At 36.9% G+C, this 22,141-nt stretch overlaps 1 protein-coding gene across 6 annotated transcripts in view; it reads left to right on the top strand.

Annotated features, from left to right (window-relative positions):
- The window catches only part of LOC150087215 (tyrosine-protein phosphatase Lar-like), a 1,652,393-nt gene that overhangs the window by 596,740 nt on the left and 1,033,512 nt on the right, over positions 1-22,141 (top strand). For all 6 annotated transcript variants that reach the window (XM_090371077.1, XM_090371082.1, XM_090371081.1 and 3 more), the window contains 2 exons: positions 2,207-2,389; positions 9,450-9,560. In XM_090371077.1, coding sequence (XP_090227203.1) covers positions 2,207-2,389; positions 9,450-9,560 — 294 coding nt within the window. The remainder of the gene's footprint in view (positions 1-2,206; positions 2,390-9,449; positions 9,561-22,141) is intronic.

Raw genomic sequence — 22,141 nt, 5'->3', positions numbered from 1 at the left:
GCTAATGCTAAAATGCTAATCTCCTGTCTTGGGTTCATGTACTTCCTGATTTTTCTCCCATGGGTTTTCTGCAGGTTGCCAATGTTGGGTACCACTATGTTGTCAGATAGGTAGCCTTTTCCTTCTTATCCACAAGGGTTATGTCCGGTCTGTTGTGCAGGATTGTTTTATCTGCTATTATGGCGTGGTCGCAGTAGAGCTTGTGGGTTGGGGTCTCTAGTACTGCCTGGGGTTCATACCTGTAGTATGGTACACTTTCTTCGATCAACTGGTATTTCCTTGCTAGCTTCTGATGTATTATCCCGGCTACCTGGCCATGTCCGTGAGTGTACTAGGTCTGGACAGTTATTATTATTATTATTATTTTTGTCTAGTACAGCTAAAACCTAAGGCTCTCTTTCACCTAGGCATTTATTTAAAATTGATGTTGCAGTACATAACAGCATTTGCTGTGACTTTGTATTTAACAAACCATATAAAATGTTATTGACATTTTAACCATTATGAATATATAGAGATGTAAATAAGTTCAGCTGTTGGTGGTGCTTAATGTTCATTGAAATTTGCTCCTCAGGGTTGAGCAACTTCTAAAGCTCCTCAACCATGAGCTATACCTTTCTGACATGTGGAAAATTATAAATTCCACCATCACCCAATCCTTGAAGCTTTCAGATTTTTTAAGAGTTTCCTGTATACAGGGTGTCTCAAAAATACACGGCATAACTTCAGGAATGAGTTCCTCATATGTAGACAATAAAAATATTTTATATCAACATAGTTCCAGAAATGCTTGGTTTCCGAGTTTTGAAGGTCTGTCTATGACACATAACTGTTCACATCACCTTATAGTAATTGTTCAAAATGTCCACCTTCTGCCTGAATACAGGCCTCACATCGACGTCTCATGGACTCACGAAGACGATGCCAAATTCCTGACATGTTTCGTATTGTCTCACAACCTGCCACAATTCAATTGCGCAGAGTTTCCACATTTGGAGAATGTTCTCGCAACGCTCTCCAAATAGTCGAATGTTGAACAGCCAGTTGCATTGCTATTCTGTGTGTGCTGATTCCAGGAGTGGCATGCACAACATCCAAAATCTCCTCTACTTCAGGAGTCATAGATCTTGGTTGTCCTCTGTCGGCAGCATGAGGTGTAAAGATCCCATGTTCACAAAGGCAGCGATGGATACCTTCAAATGTTTTCCTCTCTGGACATCTTCATTCTGGGAACCTTTCGTGGTTCAAACGACGAGCCTCAAGAGCATTGCCATCCTCCAAACTGTATATAAAGTGCATATCCTCTTGCTCCTGATTTGAGTACATGGTCGAAATGGGAAACCACCAGATTCTGTCAGTACCTTGTGATGAAGGAAATCACCTGCAGTAGATAAAACATTCCAGTTAATAACTCGGGAACCAAGCATTTCCGGAACTATGTTGATAAAAAATATTTTTATTGTCTACATATGAGGAACTCATTCTTGAAGTTATGCCGTGTATTTTTGAGACACCCTGTATATAGTGAGATGCCCTTAATAAATTAAAAAATTGTCTTTATTTCCTGCTTTTTTTGCCAGCCAGAAGAGTACAATTTCCTTTTAACTGTTTTATTGCATTATAGAAACTGGTGCAGACAGTTAACAAGCCCGTGCTTTTTGTGGTTGTGCAGGCTTTTTATATGCTTGATCTTGCCATGTGCATGTGTTCCACTCTCTGCATATGTTACTCCAGGATCCTCCCCATCTGTAATTAAAATCTTGGATAGCATTAAAAGCAATGATGACTTTACTTATCCAGATGCATTGTAATCAATGTAATTGAATATTCTGCAGTTGATAAAACACTTGTTTTATGTAAATAAAGGATCACCTCTCAGAAAATCAATGTTTATTCTGTGAATATTCCATTTAGAAATTTGATTTTCGTTGATATATTTTTGTTGTATCTGTTGAGGTGAGGTAGCAGATAAATTGTGAATCTTCAGTAATTAGTTTCTGATGAGCTTAATTATTATTAATAATAATAATAATTATAGTGATAAAAAATAAAAATATACTGCAGAATACATCAGTTGGCTTTCCTCTCACTGGTACAGGAGATGTTTGCTATGGCATGTTTAAGTTGTATGGTAGTATTAATGTTCTGAACTGATAATGTGATTTTAAAAAAATTACATTTTATTTCTGGTTTTTGTTTTCTCTAGAAGAAGATCTGCCACATGGGTTTCCAAAATTCACTCGTCAGCCTAACATGCAAGGTATAGAAAAGGGACGGAGTGCGTTATTACCTTGTCAAGCAGAAGGCGATCCTACACCAGCTGTACGATGGTTAAGGAACATGGTTCCTTTAGATATGACCATCTCTCGTTATACTCTTGTTCAAGGTTGTAAGTAAGGTGTTTGTTGAACACACCATGTATAACTATGTATTTGAAATAATGTTTAATGTGTTGATTAAAATTTATTAAAATTAAGAATGAAAATACAATAATCTCTTGATTTATGAATACTATTCATTCCTCCCTCAGGAGGTTGATATTGAATGTTTGTATTTGAGAGCAATTTCCTGTTCATATAATGTGAAGGTGCAGGCTAATAGATTTTAATTTTCTTACGATATCATTGATGCATTCTTTTTTTAATACATACATTGCACTTTATTTTATGATTACTCTAAAGTATATTATTTAATGATACAAAAAGCAGTACATTCAGACTTCCGCAAAATCTGCTAAGTGGATGTGATTCTTGCAGATTTTGAAATTTTTGAAATTTTGATGGTCATATTACAGTCATATAGAATATCTTATCACACCCGACATCAAGAGTAAAGATACAGTGACACATATTATGCAAAAAAAAGTATTATATTTTACAGTGTAGTAAAAAATAAATTATTTCCCTTCCAAAATATGCCTATACAGTTAATGAGCCAACCCCAAATGTTTCGTGCAGTTGCTTCACTGAAGTCCCACCACCACCAGTTTCTTTAACTTTTTCAATGCTATGCTCATATGTATACCTTTTCTAATGTAAGGGATCAAATCAACAAATTACCTCTATATATGTACAGATTGTTTTGAGACTGCAGAGACAGGCTACTGCTATCTGTAAAATGTGTTAATGATAGTACCCATTTTTTATATGCACAATGGGTTTGATAATTGTCATTGAAGGACGTATCTGTTCATCAGTTTTGAGGCAATGTGGGCTTACTCAAGCCGAAATTGAAGAAATTCTCTTGAATTTGGATCTGGAAGTTAATGAAACCAAATCAAATAATACATATATAAATGTAGAAGATATTAGTGCAATGTAGAAAAATAGTGACACGTTTTTATATTTTACGATTTTAAATATTTTTGAAGATATTTTATGAAATTTTACTTTTGGGATATTTTTTACTGTAATCCTCCCTTGTGTTCACCTGTAAATTCCAAATACAGTCGAAGCTCTTTATAGCAACCTTCTTTTTAATGTCCTAACGCATTATAACGTCCTATGTGGTTGGTCCCAGCCAAATTAGCATTAGCATTAGTAGAGGCATATGATGCAAGAAAGCAAGTTTATGCAACATCAGCCAAAAAAATAGCTCCGATTTCACCCCTCCTTTCGTTCCAAATACCTGTTCAGCTCAGCCTTAAATTTATTTAGGCTATCAACTTCCACAACAAAAGATGGAAGTCTGTTCCACCAATCAGCCAGCGGTTGATTGATGGAACAGAACATTCTACCCGCTGGCTAAAGGCAAACTTCCGCACATCTGTCCTACAACTATCTTTCCTCAGTTTGAATTTATGCCCTCTCAGGTGATTATTCTGAGCAAGAGGAAGAATACCATCAGTATTGAGCATTGAGCATGCTCAAACCATTCAAGGCTTTATACACCTCAATCAGATCACCTCGCAGCTGCCTAGCCTCCAAACACTGTAAACAAAAACTTAAGCCTTACTTTGTAAGAGCAACGCTTTGTTCCAATTTCTCATTAACCTAATGCTGTTTTACATTCAGTATAACGACATTGAAAATAAAAGGATTTCTCTGTAACAACCATAAATTTCTACATCTTAATCTGAATTTTTACATTTTTATTATTTGTATTTAAAATTTAAATATTTGTATTTAAAATTGTCACAATGCTTCAAATAACAATGGGCTTTCATAAGAACCTAGCAGCAATAGGCCTCCCAGAGAACACTTATATGGAACTCAAGAAATCTGTGCTCCTGAATGCCTCTAATAGTATTTATGGTCAGGTGCCACTGGTGGTTTCCCACATCTGTGCCGTATGTACTCTGTGATGGTGTGCAGAACTACTGCAAAAGCCAGAGAAAAGTGTAATGTCTAGTTTATGTAGCTTTGTGTTTTGTTCTGTTGTTGTGTCTCTGGCATCTTTACCACAGGGACCCTAGTGGAACCCTACGTTTCCTGTCATCACCACCACTGGGAAGTGAGCCAGGCTGTTCCAAAGTTCTCTGGTTAGTCTCTGTCAGGGTTGCTTGAGCTTCCTGACAGAGACTAAAAAAAAAAAAAAAGAGATTGAAGTTTACTGTGGGAAGATTATGAAGGCAGGTCAGACTGAGGGGAGAGATTTAGGTGGACTGATAGAGTAGAGGGCCACCCAAGCAAGGCGAAGCAGGGGAAAGGGGGATAAAGTCACAGGGACAGGTGCCCCTGTGTGATCACCATAGGTGCCTAGGGCACTCTGAAATTCCACTTTCCAGGCAGCAGTCCCACACCTTGAAAGGTGCCAGCAGTAAGGTTGAATTATGGGGAGTCTGGCTGGTTGTTTGTCCAGGTTAACCTTATCCAGAAGGAGGTTGCAGCTGATGTACCACAGCTTGTGCTGCTCTGTTTTCAGCTAATTTTCCTCTTCTGCAGGTGAATACTGCATGAGCCAATTTCATTAAGGCCTTGTAGGATTATTTGCTCTGGAGAAGTAAGAACTCTTGATTGCAGAGGTTACATTGCAGGTCTGTAAATAGTCCAAGTCTGTTGTTATCATAGGCAGGACACTCGTAAACTTGATGATACCAGGACTCCTCTTGTCCACAGTGGCAAAGCGGATCTGTTTCCACTCTAAGAGCAGTCAGTTTTTGCTTGAAGGATCCATAGCCCGTGATGATAAAGGTAATGTGAAGGCCTGGTGGGAACTGTGGCGTGAATTTCTGGAAGGTGTAATCAGTGCTTGGAATGAAATGTTTGCTGATTTCAGCTTTTGGTGTAGTTGCCCAAGAGTGCTGCTACAGGTCTAGGAGACGGTTGGAGATTCTCTTTCTTTCTAACCTTGGATCATTGGTATGGTCAAGCTGCAAGTTGAGAATTTGAGTCTGGATACCCTTTTTTAAATTGGTGTAAAGGCCTCTTCTAATGACTTCAAGATAAAGTGGTAGGTAGGCAGCTTGTAATGATTTGGAGAGCAGGGATGCTGACTGTACAGCACTCCCTGCCAATGGAGAGCATCATGAACCTTCGTATGGTAGTTTCCATTTATTCCTTTCCATAGTTGCTTTGGTACACCAGATGGATGCCCCGTAGCAGACTATTGGCACCATAACCGTTTTGTAGAGAGGGGATAGGGCTTTGGTTTTGAGGCCCCAATCTGCCCTGCTAATGCGTCTTTTCATAGCCGTGTACTTCTGAATTTTCGTTGACAAATACTTGAGGTGAGGGTGAAAGATAAGACCTTCATCAACGACTACTCCTAGACACTTGACCTCCATGTATAGTCAGATTGATTTTGTTTTTTTGCCATAGATGAGTAGTCTGTGGCTGGCTGCCCACCCGGGTTTGGAGCTTTCGAAGTGCAGTGTTTACTTTAATTTCAAGAGTTGCTCTTGTGTCAGCATCCGCAATGAGAACCAGATCATCTCCAAAAGCTAGGGGCTGGACATCCCCCAGGTCCATCTCCAGGAATTCGTCCAAGACGATGGACCAGAGGACCGAGCCCTGGGGACATCCCTGATGGATAAACCTGGCCAGAGAGTGAAATTTATTGATAATCTGCATCTTCCGGTTTACCATTGTAGAGGTTCTTGCATATCTTCGCATTTTGGAGGACTCTGGACCACCACCGGCGGTCGAAAGCCCCTGCAAAGTCCACCAGGATGGCCAGGGAGTATACTCAAAAATATACTAAGCTCACACTGATGAACACTGCTGCATGGAACACTGAAGGTCACGAAACAAATAACTGAAGGCAGGGTTGCCAGCATGTGAGGATTTAGTTTACAAATTTACTTGTAACACATGAATGTATGTTTACTCCACTCCTAACTTAATACTTTAAATAATACAAGTCATGTCATTAACTTAAATGCTTTTGTGAAAGAATAGTGTACAATAAAAAAACTTAATAACATTTCTGAAATCACCATAAAAAACTGAGTTTAAAATAGCTATTAGTTTAAAAACAATGAAAACCATGCACTGTGGTGTTATCTACCTTGTGGTCAAGTTATAAATTTCAAGATGGAATTAGATCATATCTCTCTCTCTCTTTCTTTTTATTATTATTATTATTATTTTTTTTTTTATGTGAAAACATCTTTGGTGGCAGCTATTAAATTTTAGACTGAAGTGAAACCAATGTGTCACAATTTTGTGACACAGATATGATGTAATTTCCAGTTTGTCAATTTGGAAATGTCAGCTGACACATTTTCGGTTTGTCGATTAGATCGATCGCTGAACCAAAAATCACACTTTTGCATGGGAATGACGTCACATCACTTGACGCATTTCCATGTGGCGAAATCACGTGTCGACAAGATTTTGTCGATTTAAAGCACCATTCATGTGACAAGGCATGAATGGTGCTTTAAATCGACATGTCTGTTGTTTTTCAGGTGTTATTTTCTTGTAACACATGAATGTATGTTTGTGAGTTTGAAGCTTGATTAACTGTATAGCCTCGCCAGCGGAGACAGACACTAACTTGTCGATCATCGTGATGGAGTCTTCTTTGTTTTTGCCTAAAGGATCTTTGGGAACATTATTTAGCCAGAGCAAAATGCGTGCGTGTGTACTACCGCGATGTTGAAATTCTATGCACTTGAAAAAGTTAACCAAGTAAAATTGACCAAATGGGCTATAAAGTTTCGACTGCAATATGTTTATAATTACATCCACAATCTTCTTTAAGTATATCGCACAAGTTATTGTTGTTCACTAGCGTCACCTTCTGCATGAAGTCAGTGTTGTTCTCATCATCCTCACTAATATCACACCCCTTATTCTGTAACTTGTACAATAGTTGAAGCAAGCATGCCAACCAATTTAATTGGAATTCAGAGTCAAGAACATTGTAGGTTTACTGAGCTATCTAATCATGGCGAATAGATCGCGTTTACGTTGAGCCCAGTGGTAGGTCGAGTTTGGAATTGTCCTTAGGAAGCCCAAATTGTTTTCGATACGGCTGTTAATGTATTCTTTGGATTGAACTTACTTGTGGGTCAGTTTTGTATCTTTACCTATGTATTTGAAAGCCGCCATCAAAGAGTCTCCTGTTCTCAATCTCATTATCTTCATTGCTACATAAAGGACATGATATGAGTAACACCGCGTAGGTCAGATCGTCCGAGCTCGCTCATTGCCATAATGAATGGAGTCTCTCTGAAAGTTCTGAATTGTCCAAGATAAATTCTGGGAAAGGAGAGTTCATCTGCGTCCTCGTCAAATAGTAAGCTCTGCGGTACGTTAGTTTCTTCTGGGCGATTCTAAGGTATTTATCGTTGCTCAACAACATTTGCTATTGGGTGATGAGATTTTCCTTAATCGAAGTGCTTTCTTATTTCGTCTTTAACCAAATTAATTTCCATGTGACTCATCAAAGAATGACTAATCTATCGGGATTTGATACAATCGATAGAGAGGCATATCGGCCAAATATTGAAGCCACTCTTTAACAACTTGCTTTCTTACTAACCTGATTAAATAGCTGGACTTGTGTATTTTGTTGCATTTTATATGCAAAAATAAGGTGTGTGAGGCACGCTTACCGATAATACAGCATTCTGGGCCGAGTGATCAATATGCTTGTTTCAGTCAGTCTCCCTTGGCAAATGTGATGGACCATTGTGTTGACTGAAACAGGCACATTGATCATTTGGCCCAGAATGCCCTATTGTCCATATGCATCTCATGCACCTTATTTGCATGAATGGTAAGAGATGAGAAATAAGCCTCTCTGTCACCAAATCCAGCTTCTGTAAATGTGATTGAATTTCTGGGTAGACATTTGATGCCTCCGTAGCCAGGTGGGCAGGAGCAGCAGTGCTTAGCACACGCTTCTTGATTAGACCGGGGTTCGAGCCCGTGACCACCAAATACGGAGGACGCGGAAAGGTTCAGGGAATGACCACCACAAATCCCCGTAGCAATTATGGCCTTAGTTGCTAATACTCCTAAAAAAAAAAAAAAAATAAATAATAACAATAACAAAGCCATTCGACTGTTACACACAAGGATCCCCTCGACATCAACATCAAGGAATGCAGTGCATATCAGTGGTGCATCTTTAACAGCTTGTTTCTTTGTTTTGTTTTCGAACCAGAAGAGAACAGAAATCATTTTTCATAAATATCCTTTTAAACTCTCAATGCGCATTCTTATGTAAATAGTAGTTGTTGTTAGGAAAAGAATTTGATCATTTAAAATCGTCTGCTCCACAATTGGAGAAATGTTCCATTGTACCTAATTAATACTCACTTCGGTTACATTATTGTTAGATACTGCTAAATCCAACGCTTGATTTTCTGTTTTTGTCTTTTACGCAATCTTGATAGTCTGTCATTTTCATACACTCATTGTGCTATCTCCATCTTTATTTTTTTAGGTTGGCTTCCTCGACACTCTTGACAGTGCTCTGCATTTGACTTCTGCATCAGTGAACACAAAGGCTATAGCAGTGTGGCATTCAGTCCCTTTCACTGCTCAAAATATTATTGATGTGAAAACATCTATAGCGGCATCTAACAATGGAATGTAAAGAAATTGCAGATTGCAACAATACAAATACATGTATTGTTTCGCTAACCTCTTCCAAACATTGATTCAGTAGAGTAAGTAGCAGGCATGTGCATAAAATGTTGCATTGTTCATGACTTTGGTTCTAGCTGTTCGATTTTAAAACTGTTCTGATTTTCATCAAAGTAGTTTTCATATAAAACATCATTTGTGCGTACAGGGTACACATGTGTTTTTTTTTTTTTTTCCTTTTGTCAATGGGAAAGGAAGTAGTGATTGGTAAATGGTATTCATATTTTTTTTGGATATAGAGAAGTCAGATTTCATTCATGATTTGTCCATTATATTACTAATCTGAACCCAACACTGGTTATACAAAGAACATGCTAAAAGTAGTTCATCATCTAAATTTAGTTTAGCGTTTTTTTAAAGTGAAATGGATTTATTTTTAATCAATCTGATATGTTGTTATTCATACAGATTCATTGCAAATCACAGATGCAGAAGAAGAAGATCAAGGAAATTATGAATGTATGGCAGAGAATTCTGTAGGGTCTGCTCTATCAAATCTTGCCACACTTTATGTCAGAGGCAAGTGGACTGAATTGATTAATGTTATAATTTAATGTTTATATTGTACTAATTTTTAATTAACCATACACAATTGCTACTACATAAGTATATGTGTGTAATCAAAATATGTTGGATCTTTGGTGAATTTTGTGGTTCATGTGTTGGTTGCGATTTCATATTTTGAATGTAAATCATTTAGTGTAAATAGATCAAAAAATTGATATATTAGCTCACAAAGGAACTGTTTTAATTTTTTTTTTCCTTAGCAATGTTATATAAATTATTGTATCCACTTATTAGTTCAGTTATTTTCTAAATTGGAAAATTTTTTAGTCTCTCTCTCTCTATTGCATTTTCTGAGATGTAAAGCAGAAAAATAGATATCCTTTTTCAATTTCAAAATAATCTTTTCTTTCTCTAGCATGCAGTCTTAGCAAATTAAAAATTACATGGAACTAATTTGTTCTTAGTGGGGGGGGGGGAATACCTCAAATGAATTTATTATTATTATATTTTTTTTTTTAATATTATTCATTCCTTCTTCAGTGTGTTTTATATCTAATAAAATATTTCAAGGAAATTTATATTTTGGAAAAATTGTTGGCAAATAGAAAACACTGAGTAATACACTGGATAAAAAAAAGGTTTGCATTACATTGTTTTCTTAAAATAATATTATTTATGTACATTTTCTAGGTGTGTATTTCATCTTGTATCAACATTTCAAGAAAATCTCTATTAGAAAGAAAGAAAGAAAGCAAATCATGGCATTAAAAGAATGCAAAATCGGATGATCTGTGAGATTTCTATTCTTTTCCTTGGTTGGTTAATTGTGTTAAGTCTTCTGATGTCAATGTTTTCTTAGGTTGTGTCAGTGAAATTAACTTTGATTTTCCAATAAATATGCTAAGGTTGTTCAAGATAAGACTAAACAAGCTTTTGACTTGATTCCTTTTGCAATTGGATTTTATTTAGCAGTAAAATTGTGGGGAAGAAAAAAAAAAAACAAAAAAAAAAAAACCGCAATTTGCAGTAAAATTTTCCGACTGATTTTCCAAATTTCCATGACTTTTTAACAATTCCTTTACAAAACTGTTTCGTTTCATTTTTGTTGACTTCACCACAGGTACTTGAATAACCAAAAGACTAAACAAGCTTTTGACCTGATTCCTTTCGCAATACATTTTATTTAGCAGTAAAATTGAGAAAGAAACAATTTGCAGTAAAATTTAAAAAAAAAAAAAAAAAAAATTTTTGACCAATTTTCAAAATTTCCATTACTTTTTAACAGTTCCATAATGGAACTCTTGCTCATCAGTTCTATTGTGAAACTGTTCAGCAACAGTTTCATTATATTCATAATAACTGCACAATCATACACCAACCGTTATTAAAATTATAAATAGTGTTATGTTATATTAAAATAATGATGTAGATAAATGAAATAAATAGAATGATAAAATTCCAGGGATAAAACTGATAAAAAGGTACCTGTCTGTACAATAAAATATGAAATTTTAAACTGCAAAGAATTATTTACAATAAAACAATGTAGATAAAACACAGGATGATAAAAGCGCTAAAATGCTGTAGCTTTCAGAGGCATCCACCTTCTTTTTCAACAGTGAAGTTTATCGTACGGCACATCCTTAAATATCAGCAGGCTCACGGTTCTCAACACGTTGTTCCGGTTCCAGTGCACATGAGGGAATGCTGCCCATGCTCCTGTAGAACCACGTGCTGAGAACTGTGAGCCTGCTGATATTTAAGGATGTGCCATACGATAAACCTCACTGTTGAAAAAGGAGGCAGATGCCTGTGAAAGCTATGGTGTTTTATCTACATTGTTTTATTGTAAATAATTCTTTGCAGTTTAAAATTTCATATTTTATTGTACAGACAGTTACCTTTTTATCAGTTTTATCCCGTGGAATTTTATCATTCTATTTATTTCATTTATCTACATCATTATTTTAATATAACATAACACTATTTATAATTTTAATAAAGGTTGGTGTATGATTGTGCAGTTATTATGAATATTCCCAACCCCAGAGGCCTATTTGAAGAACAAAGTTTCATTATAGTTTTGCCAGAATATTTGCCATGAGTACACTAGAATATTGTAATTTTTTTAAAGGACGATGTAGTCATACATGTAAAAAAATATATCAATTTGTAGTTTAAGTCATATTTTTAAATATATTTTATTACATGAGTCTGGCCCACTGAAACCTTAGCTAGCAGCAAAGGAAGCTGAGGGAGTGGTTTCTGTAATTGCTTCAATATATCTTTACTTATCTGAAGTGGTTTTGTCAAAATATTCACCATGGGTACACTAGTACATTTATATAAATTTATAAACAGATATTTACTTATTTATGAAACTCTGAAGCATGTATAAATTAGTTATTGTTTTTCACCTGTTCATCTACAGTGACTCATTTACAAATCTATATATATTCGGTAATTTCAAAAGTGTAAGGCATTATAACAGTGAATATTGTAATTTTCTCATACGCTGATGAAGTACCCAAGGTAGAGGTATATAATGTTATAGTCTATTGTTATTATATATTTATGAATCTGCTTATAAAAGAAACTTTTTTTTTTTTTATGACTGATACTGTATAAGGTTGCTTTCTTGCATCATGTGCCTCTAATAATGCTATCACTATCAATTAAATAATTTTCAACCTCAGTGCAGTGAATGTTGTTTTATTCTATGGTACGTGTCTGCTTACTTACTCCTATTTACTATTTTGTTTTTTACCATCGAAAAAAACAAAATAGTAAATAGGAAAAAAATAACCATCGAAAACTATATGGTTATTTTTTAAAATTAAAACTGCACCGACTTTCAACTATTCAGAAATGGACACGCTTATTGGAATTTCTTTACTTGTTTTGGTATAGAATTTTGTCAGTGCAGTTTAGAATCAGCCTGTATACAGGTTGTTCAGTAACGTGATGCATACTTTCAGGATTGATTCAGGACCTAAAAACAGTGATAAAAGTTTGTATAAATGTGTGTCTGATTCTGATCAGTTGCAGAGCTAATGTCTGTTTGAATTTTAAAAAATGTCCATTGAATTAAGTTGTAAAATATAATTAAACTAACCAAAAGGAATAAGCAGACACATACGTAATATGAATAAGTATGAAAATATTCCTAGTATGAATTTTTTTTTATTTTTATTTTTTTTTACTATTGCAAACTCCATAATCAGCCATAATAGTGTCATCACTCAGAATTAGATAAACTTTTTTTCATTGTTTTCAGCTCCTGAATCTATCACAGCGTAAAAAATTATGGAAATCCTAGTCTTGAAACATTATTAGACATGTTGGAAAGACAACTTGTGTAGTTAAGACCCACTAATTTTCTTAAATCGGAGAAATGCTAACTTATTGTAACTTATTCTCTAATAAAGTTTAGAGAATTTAGGATTTCCATAATTTTTTACACTTACACTATGTCATGTCTCTAAATCTAGCCATGTGATGTTTCATAGCCACTAAAATGTATCAGACAAATGCATCAGTTAATAATCCATTGTTCCTTACAATAAGTTAGCAGTTATGTGACTTTACGAAAATTAGCGAATCTTGACTGCACAAGTTGTCTGTCCAACATGCCTGAATCTATCCTGAAAATAGGCCAAATGGTCATTTGAAATGTATCTTGCTTTGAAGTTTGATATTTTTTCCATTAAAACATTTTATTTAAAAAAAAAGTATAGTACCGTGTCTGGCATATAAAATATGGTACTTTGTAGAATACAGATATATTGCTTTATGTTGTCCGCCATCAGTTTGGATTCCTTACTTGTTTCACTATGGCATGTGTAATTTTGCAAAGAACTGCAGAGTTACGTTTAATATTTTGTGGAATCAAAATTTTGCTGAAGTAGTGCCCAACCTTACAGGTGCATGTATACTTGTGTGTACACCAATGCTAGGAGTTTAGTAAATAAATTTGATGAATTTGAGGTATTGCTCAAAACATCAAAGGCAGATATTGTGGGGATTTCAGAGACGTGGTGTCACACAGATATAAGAAATGCAGAACTGGAATTTGGGGAGTACAATGTCTACAGAAAGGATAGACAGGATAGGAAGGGAGGAGGGGTTATGCTATTAGTTAAAAAACACATAAAATCCAAGGAAGTGAAGCCAGTCGACATCGCTGGACAGTGCAGTGTCGAGTCAGTTTGGTGTGACATAAGCATTGGGAGATCAAAATTGAGAGTAGGAGTGTGCTATAGGCCTAATGACTCTGATGAGTATAATAAGAAACTGTTCGGAGAAATAGAGTGGGCCAGTAAATCAGAGAGTCTTATAATGGGGGATTTTAATTTCCCAGATATTGACTGGAATTTGGGGGCTGGTCACTCACACAGTAGCAAGGCTTTTGTGGATTTATTGGATGATTGTTTTCTACATCAGCATGTTCGGGAGGCAACTAGAGGGAGTAATACTCTTGATTTGATTATCAGTAGTGATTCTTCATGCATTAAGAATCTGCAGATAAATGAACCACTTGGTGGCAGTGATCACAGTGTGCTGAAGTGGGAGTTACTCAAAGAGGTAACTACCATTAGGGGTAAAGGGAAGGGGTATTGCTTTCGTAAAGGCGACTACAATGGACTGAGACAGTATTTAAATTCTATACAGTGGGATCAACTGATGATATTGCCAACAGCAAATTCAAAATGGGAAGCATTCAAAGAACTTATCGTGGAAGCTACTAGGCTTTACATACCAACTAAGAAATATTGTTCAAGGTTTAGGCCTAAATGGTTGTCAGATGAACTAATGAGGCATATGGCAGAGAAGAAAAATGCATGGGATACATACAAATTAACACGTGACACGGACGCCTATGATAGATACAAGTTGATCTGTAACCAAGTTACAAAGGAGGTTAGGCAGGCGAAGGCAGATTACGAGAGATCCTTGGCAAGGGATGCGAAGAAAAACAGCAAAGAGTTCTTTACTTATGTAAACTCTAGAAGGAAGGGGATGAATCAGATTGGTCCACTTGAGATTGATGGGTCAACTGTTGATGACCCTGCTCGGGTAGCTAACAAACTAAATGAATATTTTGCATCGACATTCACACATGAGGAGTTATTCAGCGAGGGAATGCCAGAGGTGTATTCAACTCTAGCAGTAAGCTAGAGAATCTTGTAATAACTGAGAGCAAAGTGGAGGAGAAATTGTTGAAGATAAACACAAGAAAGGCACCTGGGGTGGATGGGATCTATCCAGTTATATTAAAGGAGGCAGCAAAGGAGGTAAGCAAACCCTTAGCCATAATTATGAGAGCTTCCTTGGACTCAGGGGAGGTACCCATTGACTGGAGATGTGCAAATGTGACCCCAATTCACAAAGGGGGATCAAAGGCTGACACAAGTAATTATAGACCTGTGAGTTTAACTTCTGTTCCCGGAAAATTAATGGAGGCACTGGTGAAAGAAGCACTGCAGGATCATCTAGACAAGACTTCAGTTATAGCTAGGACACAGCATGGTTTTGTTAAGGGAAAGTCTTGCCTGACCAATTTGATTGGATACTATGATGCAGTCACAAAAGAACTGGATGCAGGGAATAACTTTGATATTATATACTTGGATCTTAGAAAGGCTTTTGATACTGTTGCACATGGAAGACTGCTGCACAAATTGGAGCAGTGTGGCATTGGAGGCAAGTTGCTGCTATGGATAAAGGGGTGGTTGAGGGGGAGAAGACAGAGAGTGGTAATCAATGGACACTGCTCATCGTGGACTAATGTTATTAGTGGAGTCCCTCAGGGTTCAGTATTGGGGCCTTTATTGTTTTCTGTATTTATAAATGATATTGATGATGGTATATCAGGCTTAATGTCCAAGTTTGCAGACGATACGAAGGTTGGCAGGGTTGTCAAGGACACTACTGACACTATGCTGCTGCAACAGGATTTGGAAAGGTTGAGCAGATGGGCTTCGAGGTGGCAAATGAAGTTTAACATTGACAAATGTAAAGTACTACATATGGGAAACAGCAACCCCAGAGCAACGTATCAACTCTGTGGTACTACACTGACAGTGGTAGAGAATGAAAGGGACCTGGGGGTGGTGGTGCAGGCAGATATGAAGTTCTCTGAGCAGTGCAGACGAGCTGCAAGAGTAGCTCATGGTGTATTGTCAATGATATATAGGAATTTTTCTAGCAGGGATAAGGAGGTGATTATTCCCTTGTATAAGGCAATGGTCAGGCCACACCTAGAGTACTGTATACAGGCCTGGAGGCCTCATTTCAGGAAGGATGTAGAGCTGCTGGAACGAGTACAGAGAAGGGCAACTAGATTGGTGAATGGGACAAAGGGGTTCTCTTACGAAGAAAGGCTTAAGTTTTGCAAATTACAGTGTCTGGAAACTAGGCACCAGCGGGGTGATCTGATAGAGGTGTACAAAGCCTTGAATGGTTTGAGCATGCTCAATGCTGATGGGATTCTTCCTCTAGCTCAGAAAAATCACCTGAGAGGGCATAAATTCAAATTGAGGAAAGACAGATGTAGGATAGATGTGCGGAAATTTGCCTTTAGCCAGCGGGTGGTTGGTGGGTGGAACAGACTTCCATCCCTTGTCGTGGAAGTTGATAGCCTAAATAAGTTTAAGGCTCAGCTGGACAGGTATTTCGAACGAACAGAGGGGTGAAGTGGAAGTGGTTATTTTTATTTATTTATGTTACTTTTTTTTTTTTTTTTTTTTTTTTTTTTGGCTGATGCTGCATAAGCTTGCTTTCTTGCATCAAATGCCTCTGCTAATGCTAATGCTAAACCTGTGTTCATACATTGTATTTTCCACGTACACCCATACGGGCAATCTAAGGTGTTGAGATCTAAGGTGATTAGTTGAGCATACCACTCCATTGGCCAACACAATGCTTATTCTCTAAGAGGATAAGCAATTAATTTTCCAAAAATCTAGCTGAAATGTCACTTGCAGACATTGCAGGTAGATATATAGTCCAAAAAGCAGGTCACTAAGGAGATTACATGCTGTAAAAAATGAACTGTGATATTACTTCCCACTGTTTAGAATTTTTATGAGCCCATATACAGGAGTTTATGGTATTTTGGCTATATGAGCAAAATATGTGCCATCTTTAGACAAGATGTGATGTAAACCCGGGTGGGGTGTCTAACGAATGACAAAATTCCAACTAGGAATCCACATCCTGCCATTTCAAGACATTGAATTTGCTGGATATGGTATGGGAACTCCCTTGATTGTTTAACATACTCTAGACTTTGAAAATGGAACAAATGATGCAGATAGAAATTTTTAATGTATTAACTTTGATATCATAGTGTGTCAGTTTTCAAAAATGCTTTCTTTCTTATTCAAATATTATAACAGACCATTGCCTGTTATAAGACTTGATATAATTTGGCAATGAACCACTTTCCTGCAAAACGTAGTGAACATTAATAAAAAGTCATTGATCAGTAATTCTTTGTTGTGGAAATTATTGCCAATATTCCTGAATGGTATTTGCATTTGCAGAATTTTCATTACCATTGTAACACCCACAAACAAAATTCATATTCATGAATTCTTTATTGGAAAATATAATTGGCACATAAACAATTAAGAAGCGGTACCACTACCACCTGGAAGTAATGTTTGCTAGTTCATGTATAACTGGTGTACTGGCTTGCATGAACATTTCCATGTTTTCTGTGCACAGGTGCATTCATGATAAATTTTAAATACTCATGCAATGCCGACTCTGGATTTTTTCTAGAAAACCTGTCATTTCTACCTGGTTTGACCCTTCTCTGTCTCATCATCATAATGGAGTTGATGATAAAGAGTTTCACTTTTTTTTTTGCAAAATCTCAGTTTTTCACAAAAAATAACAAAACAGCATTAAAAATAGATTTAAAAAAAAAAATTCTGAATTTCCTTACTTTACTTTAGTACTTATTTAGTGCAAAGCTAATTATTAATGTCTCTTGATAAGATCCAGAGAAATAGGATGTAAAATTTCAGAAACACATATTTAAGTTTTTCATCATATTGTAGAATATGAAAAAGGTGACACACATTGTGTGCCACATGTAGATATGATTTTTCAATTTTAAGCAGCATGATTTGTAACGTAATCAAACATTCACAAAAAATAAGTATTAGAATTAGTACAGGCATGTGATGCAAGAAAGCAAGCTTATACAACATCAAACCAAAAAAAAAAAAAAAAAAAAAAAAAAATTCCATTTCACACAACCATTTGCTCTAAAAGTTTGTCTAGTTCTTTGAATTTATTTAAGTTATCAAATTCCACAATGACAAATGGAAGTTTGTTCCAGCAATCAAATTTCGAAACATCTGTAGAACAACTGTTCCTAAATTTGAATTTATGTCATAAATTAGGCCGTATTATGGTTCATAATCTGAGCAAGAGGAAGAATCCCAACAGCATTGAGCCTGCTGAACCCATTCAAGGCCCTTATACACCTCAGTCAGATCGCCCACAGGTGTCTGGTCTTCAGATGCTGCAGTTTGCAGAATTTAAGCCTTTCTTGATAAGAGCACCCCTTTGTTCCCCTCACCAATCTTGTTGCTCTTCTCCATACTCGTTCCAGCAACTCTAGATTCTTCCTAAAATGAGTCCTTCAGACCTGTATGCAGTACTCAAGGCGTGGCCTGACCATTGCCTTATTCAAAGGTAATGGTTATTGCATTAACCAGTTGTGCAGTGCATATTATTCAAAGTGATTCCAAGCTATATTCTATTGTGGTGACCTTTTGTTTAAGAAAAAAAAAAGGGCTTAGAATTGAAAGGACCTTGCTCTCAGTGCCAGAATTGGAAGGGAACTGCAGGGTACAACTTTGGCAGTTTCTTCAGAATGACATGAAAGTATATGGGATTCCTTCAAAAAACTGTCTGCCACTTAATGTTAATAATGCACCTGCTGTGGTATGCCTAAAACTGGAGTAGCAAAGGTATTAGAAGAGGAGATTGACACAGTAATAGGCTGTCCTTGCAGTCTTATTAATTTGTGTGCTGCAAAGAGTCTGTGGACCTTCCTGTGAAAGTGGACAGTTACTATGGTCTAGAAAGAAGTGCAATAAGGAAAGACAGATGTAAAAAATTTTGCCTGATGCACACCACTAAAGTAAAAAAAGATTTTGAAGCATGTGTGTACTCATTGGCCATCTTTGGTTAAATGTGTAATTAGTTTTGTTGAACAGTGGCAACCTTTAGAAAATCTGTTTAAATAAGAGGTTAAGTTGTAGGGATGAAATCCTTTATTCTACACTCCACTTTAAAATCCTGTCTTTTAATCTGAACCTTGATTATCCAATAAATGTGTTAGGTTTGTTCTGGATAAGAATGTTCCATATCACAATTGATTCCCATCCAAATCTTCAGGTTCATTTTCTGTATACACTAAAGCTGACAAGAACTGCAAAGCAGTTATTAATCAATCCAATTTAGATTTTAAACAGGCTGCGAATAGACAATTTTCTTCTTGGCCAAATGTAGTCTAGGATTCTGGTCCCTTGCCAAAATTATTCAATGCATATTTTGCTCCTCTTTACTCCCACCTCTGTTAAAACCCAGTGGGTTCTATTACCTCCTCAGCTAAAGACAAAGCTGACTTACTAATATCATGCTTTTCTTCTGTCTCTTATGTTGACAATCCTGGCAAACCATCTTCTACCATTCTCAGTATGCTCCATTCAGTGCCTCCTGTAGTCTTGTGTCAAGAGGATATCAGAATAATTTTGAACACCTTTGAAGACAAAAAAGCTCCAGGTCAGGGTACTTGCTCTCAAAACCTGTGCTCCTGAGCTTGCTCTTGTGCCTTTTTGCGCTTTGTTATTCCTGGTGTTTTTTCTTCTGCTTGGAAATTTACCGATATCCAACCAGTTCTTAAAAAGGGTGACAAATACCTCTCATCCAATTATTGTTCTTTTACACTTACCTCTACTCTTTCAGAGGAAATGGAGAAATCCATTAACTGTTAACTACTAAACTCTTTCAACACCTTCTGTCTGATCAATGATTTCAATATGGATTCTGTCAGTGTTGATCCACCGGTGTTATTATTAGCTTATGCTACTCATCTTTGTACAGATTTGATGATGCAATCCCTAATTGAGAAGTGTTTATGAAACTTAAAACATTTAGAAATTATCTGACTTCTAATCTAAGTAATAAGCACATCCGAAATATTGTTTCCTTTGCATCAAAGAAACTGGATGCAAACTTCTTTCAGCATTACTTTTTTAAAAACAATTTACCCACTTTATCTAAATCTCAAATCTTCCCATACCATTCTGGGGAAAATTGTGTCCATATCTGGGTTAGTGCCCCCAAACCTTTCTCAAGCTTCTAGCTTTACAGAGTTTTTGGGACACCATCCCAGATGCTCAAAAGAGGACAGTCAGGTTAATTAATAAACCATCTCTTACAAAGTCTCTCCACTCTGGCTCATAGACATCCAGTTTCTGCTATATGCATTTTCTCTACATACTTCCATGGGCTCTGTTCTTCTGATTGACATCTCTTATTCTCCCACTCTCTTCCAAACTATATTGAAATTAACAAGCGATTTTTGGAAGTTATGACTCCTGGTGTTGGCGCAAATATTATTGAACTAGTCGCCATATTGTAGTCGATAAGAAATAGCTTAATGTAAATATATCTCGAACTGATAGATTAAGGTATAAAGTAAAACTAGATAGCGTAACAGAAAGCACTGTATTAGGAATCTGTTAGCTTATTATAGTATTATCAATTAATCAAAAATAATATTAATCTTATTAATATTCATTGTTAATCAAATTTGTATTTAAACGGAAATCATGACCGAGACTAGAGCTGCCAAGCAAAGATCACAGACTAGCGAGAGTGCTGTGACTCGGGGGGAAAAACGAAGGGGGCGATTCTCCAATGCATCACAGTCTCAAAAATGTGCAAAATGTGAAATGTTTTCCGACCTTTCTAAAACAGGACATGATCTAGCCAAGGAGGATGCCTTTGTGTGTGCTAGGTGTCTAGAGTGTCAAGGAATTAGGCGCCAACTCAGCATTCTGATGGGCGTCTATGAGAGCTTGAGGTGTAGAGTAAATATCCTCGAAGAAATTAATATGAGGGGCCATAAAGCTCTCAGATGCCCAGCTCAACGACAGAGCTCGTTCCTGTACATCAGGTAAAACAGAAGCAATGTCCAAGGCAAAATGCCTGGTTCCAAAGGAACTAGTTATTGTTGGTGACTCTATTGTCAGGGAGACGGGGAATATACTATGCAAGAAGGATAGGTGGAACAAGACCAGGGTATGTCTGCCAGGGATCAAAAGTTGATGATGTCATCTTTTAAGGGCACAAAAGGTGATGTTGTACACGTTGGAACTAATGACATTTAGAGTAAGAGATCTGCAGATTTACTCAAGTACAGGTCAATGTTGAAAAAAGTCTCGAGTTAGGGTTGAAGGTGAAAGTGTCTGCAATTCTGCCCAGACATGATAGTACGGAGTATGTGATAAGAGTTTTGTCGATCAATTCAGCCATGGAAAGATTGTGCAAGGCTCAAGGGGTAGAATTTTTTCAGCCTGGTCTGTGCTTGTTGACAGGAGAGACTGCTTTTACAGTGATGGGGTACACTTAAATAGAAAGGGTGCAAGAATATTTGCTGATGCTATCGAGGCATTGTTAGGTGGGTTTGAAAACTGTTAGCTTAGGGGGGAATACACAAACTAAAAGGTTAACAGTGGCCGCAGGCAGAGGCAAAAGTGCCGGCGCCACACTGCTGCTCCGTAGCCAGGTGGGAAGGAATAGCAGTGTAGCACACGCTTCTTGATTAGACCGAGGTTCGAGCCCGTGAGCCACCAAATATGGAGGATATGGAAAGGTCAGGGAATGACTACCACATATCCCCCGAGCAATATGGCCTTAGTTGCTAATGCTCCTAAAAACCAAAATAACAACAATAACAACAGAGGCAAAAGCGATTCTTGCACTGCTTCTATTAGAATGAGCAGCAGCCTGGAAAGCAAGGTAATGGAGATTTCCAGGATTGTTGGAAGTCATAGTGGAACAAGTAAATACATGGGCTGTGTTAGGGTAACCAAGAGTAGGAACAGGTGGATGTATACTTGCATGTACACCAATGCTAGAAGTATAGTTAATAAATTTGATGAGCTTGAAGTGCTAGTCAAGACATCAAAGGCAAGGCATATATTGCTGGGATATCAGGAACGTGGAGTCACACAGATATAAGCAGTGCAGAATTTGAATTTGGGGAGTACAATGTGTACAGGAAGGATAGACAGGACAGGAAGGGAGTAGGGGTTATGCTGTTAGTTAAGAAACATTTAAAATCTAAGGAAGTGCATCCAGTTGATGTTGGTGGACAATGCAGTTTTGAGTCTGTTTGGTGTGAAATAAGCAGTGGGAAAGGAAAAATGAGAGTAGATATGTGTGTGTGTTAGGGTAACCAAGAGTAGGAACAGGTGGATGTGTGATGAACAGGTGGTCTAATGAATCTTATGAGTATAATGAGCAATTGTGCAGAGAAATAGAGTGGGCTAGTAAATCAG

This window comes from Mastigoproctus giganteus, chromosome 4, assembly GCF_048544385.1.
Source record: "Mastigoproctus giganteus isolate SK-2022 chromosome 4, ASM4854438v1, whole genome shotgun sequence".
NCBI classification, from domain to species: Eukaryota; Metazoa; Arthropoda; class Arachnida; order Uropygi; family Thelyphonidae; genus Mastigoproctus; species Mastigoproctus giganteus.
Note: the sequence above shows the minus strand (reverse complement) of the source record. Positions and strands in the feature narration are given on the sequence as shown.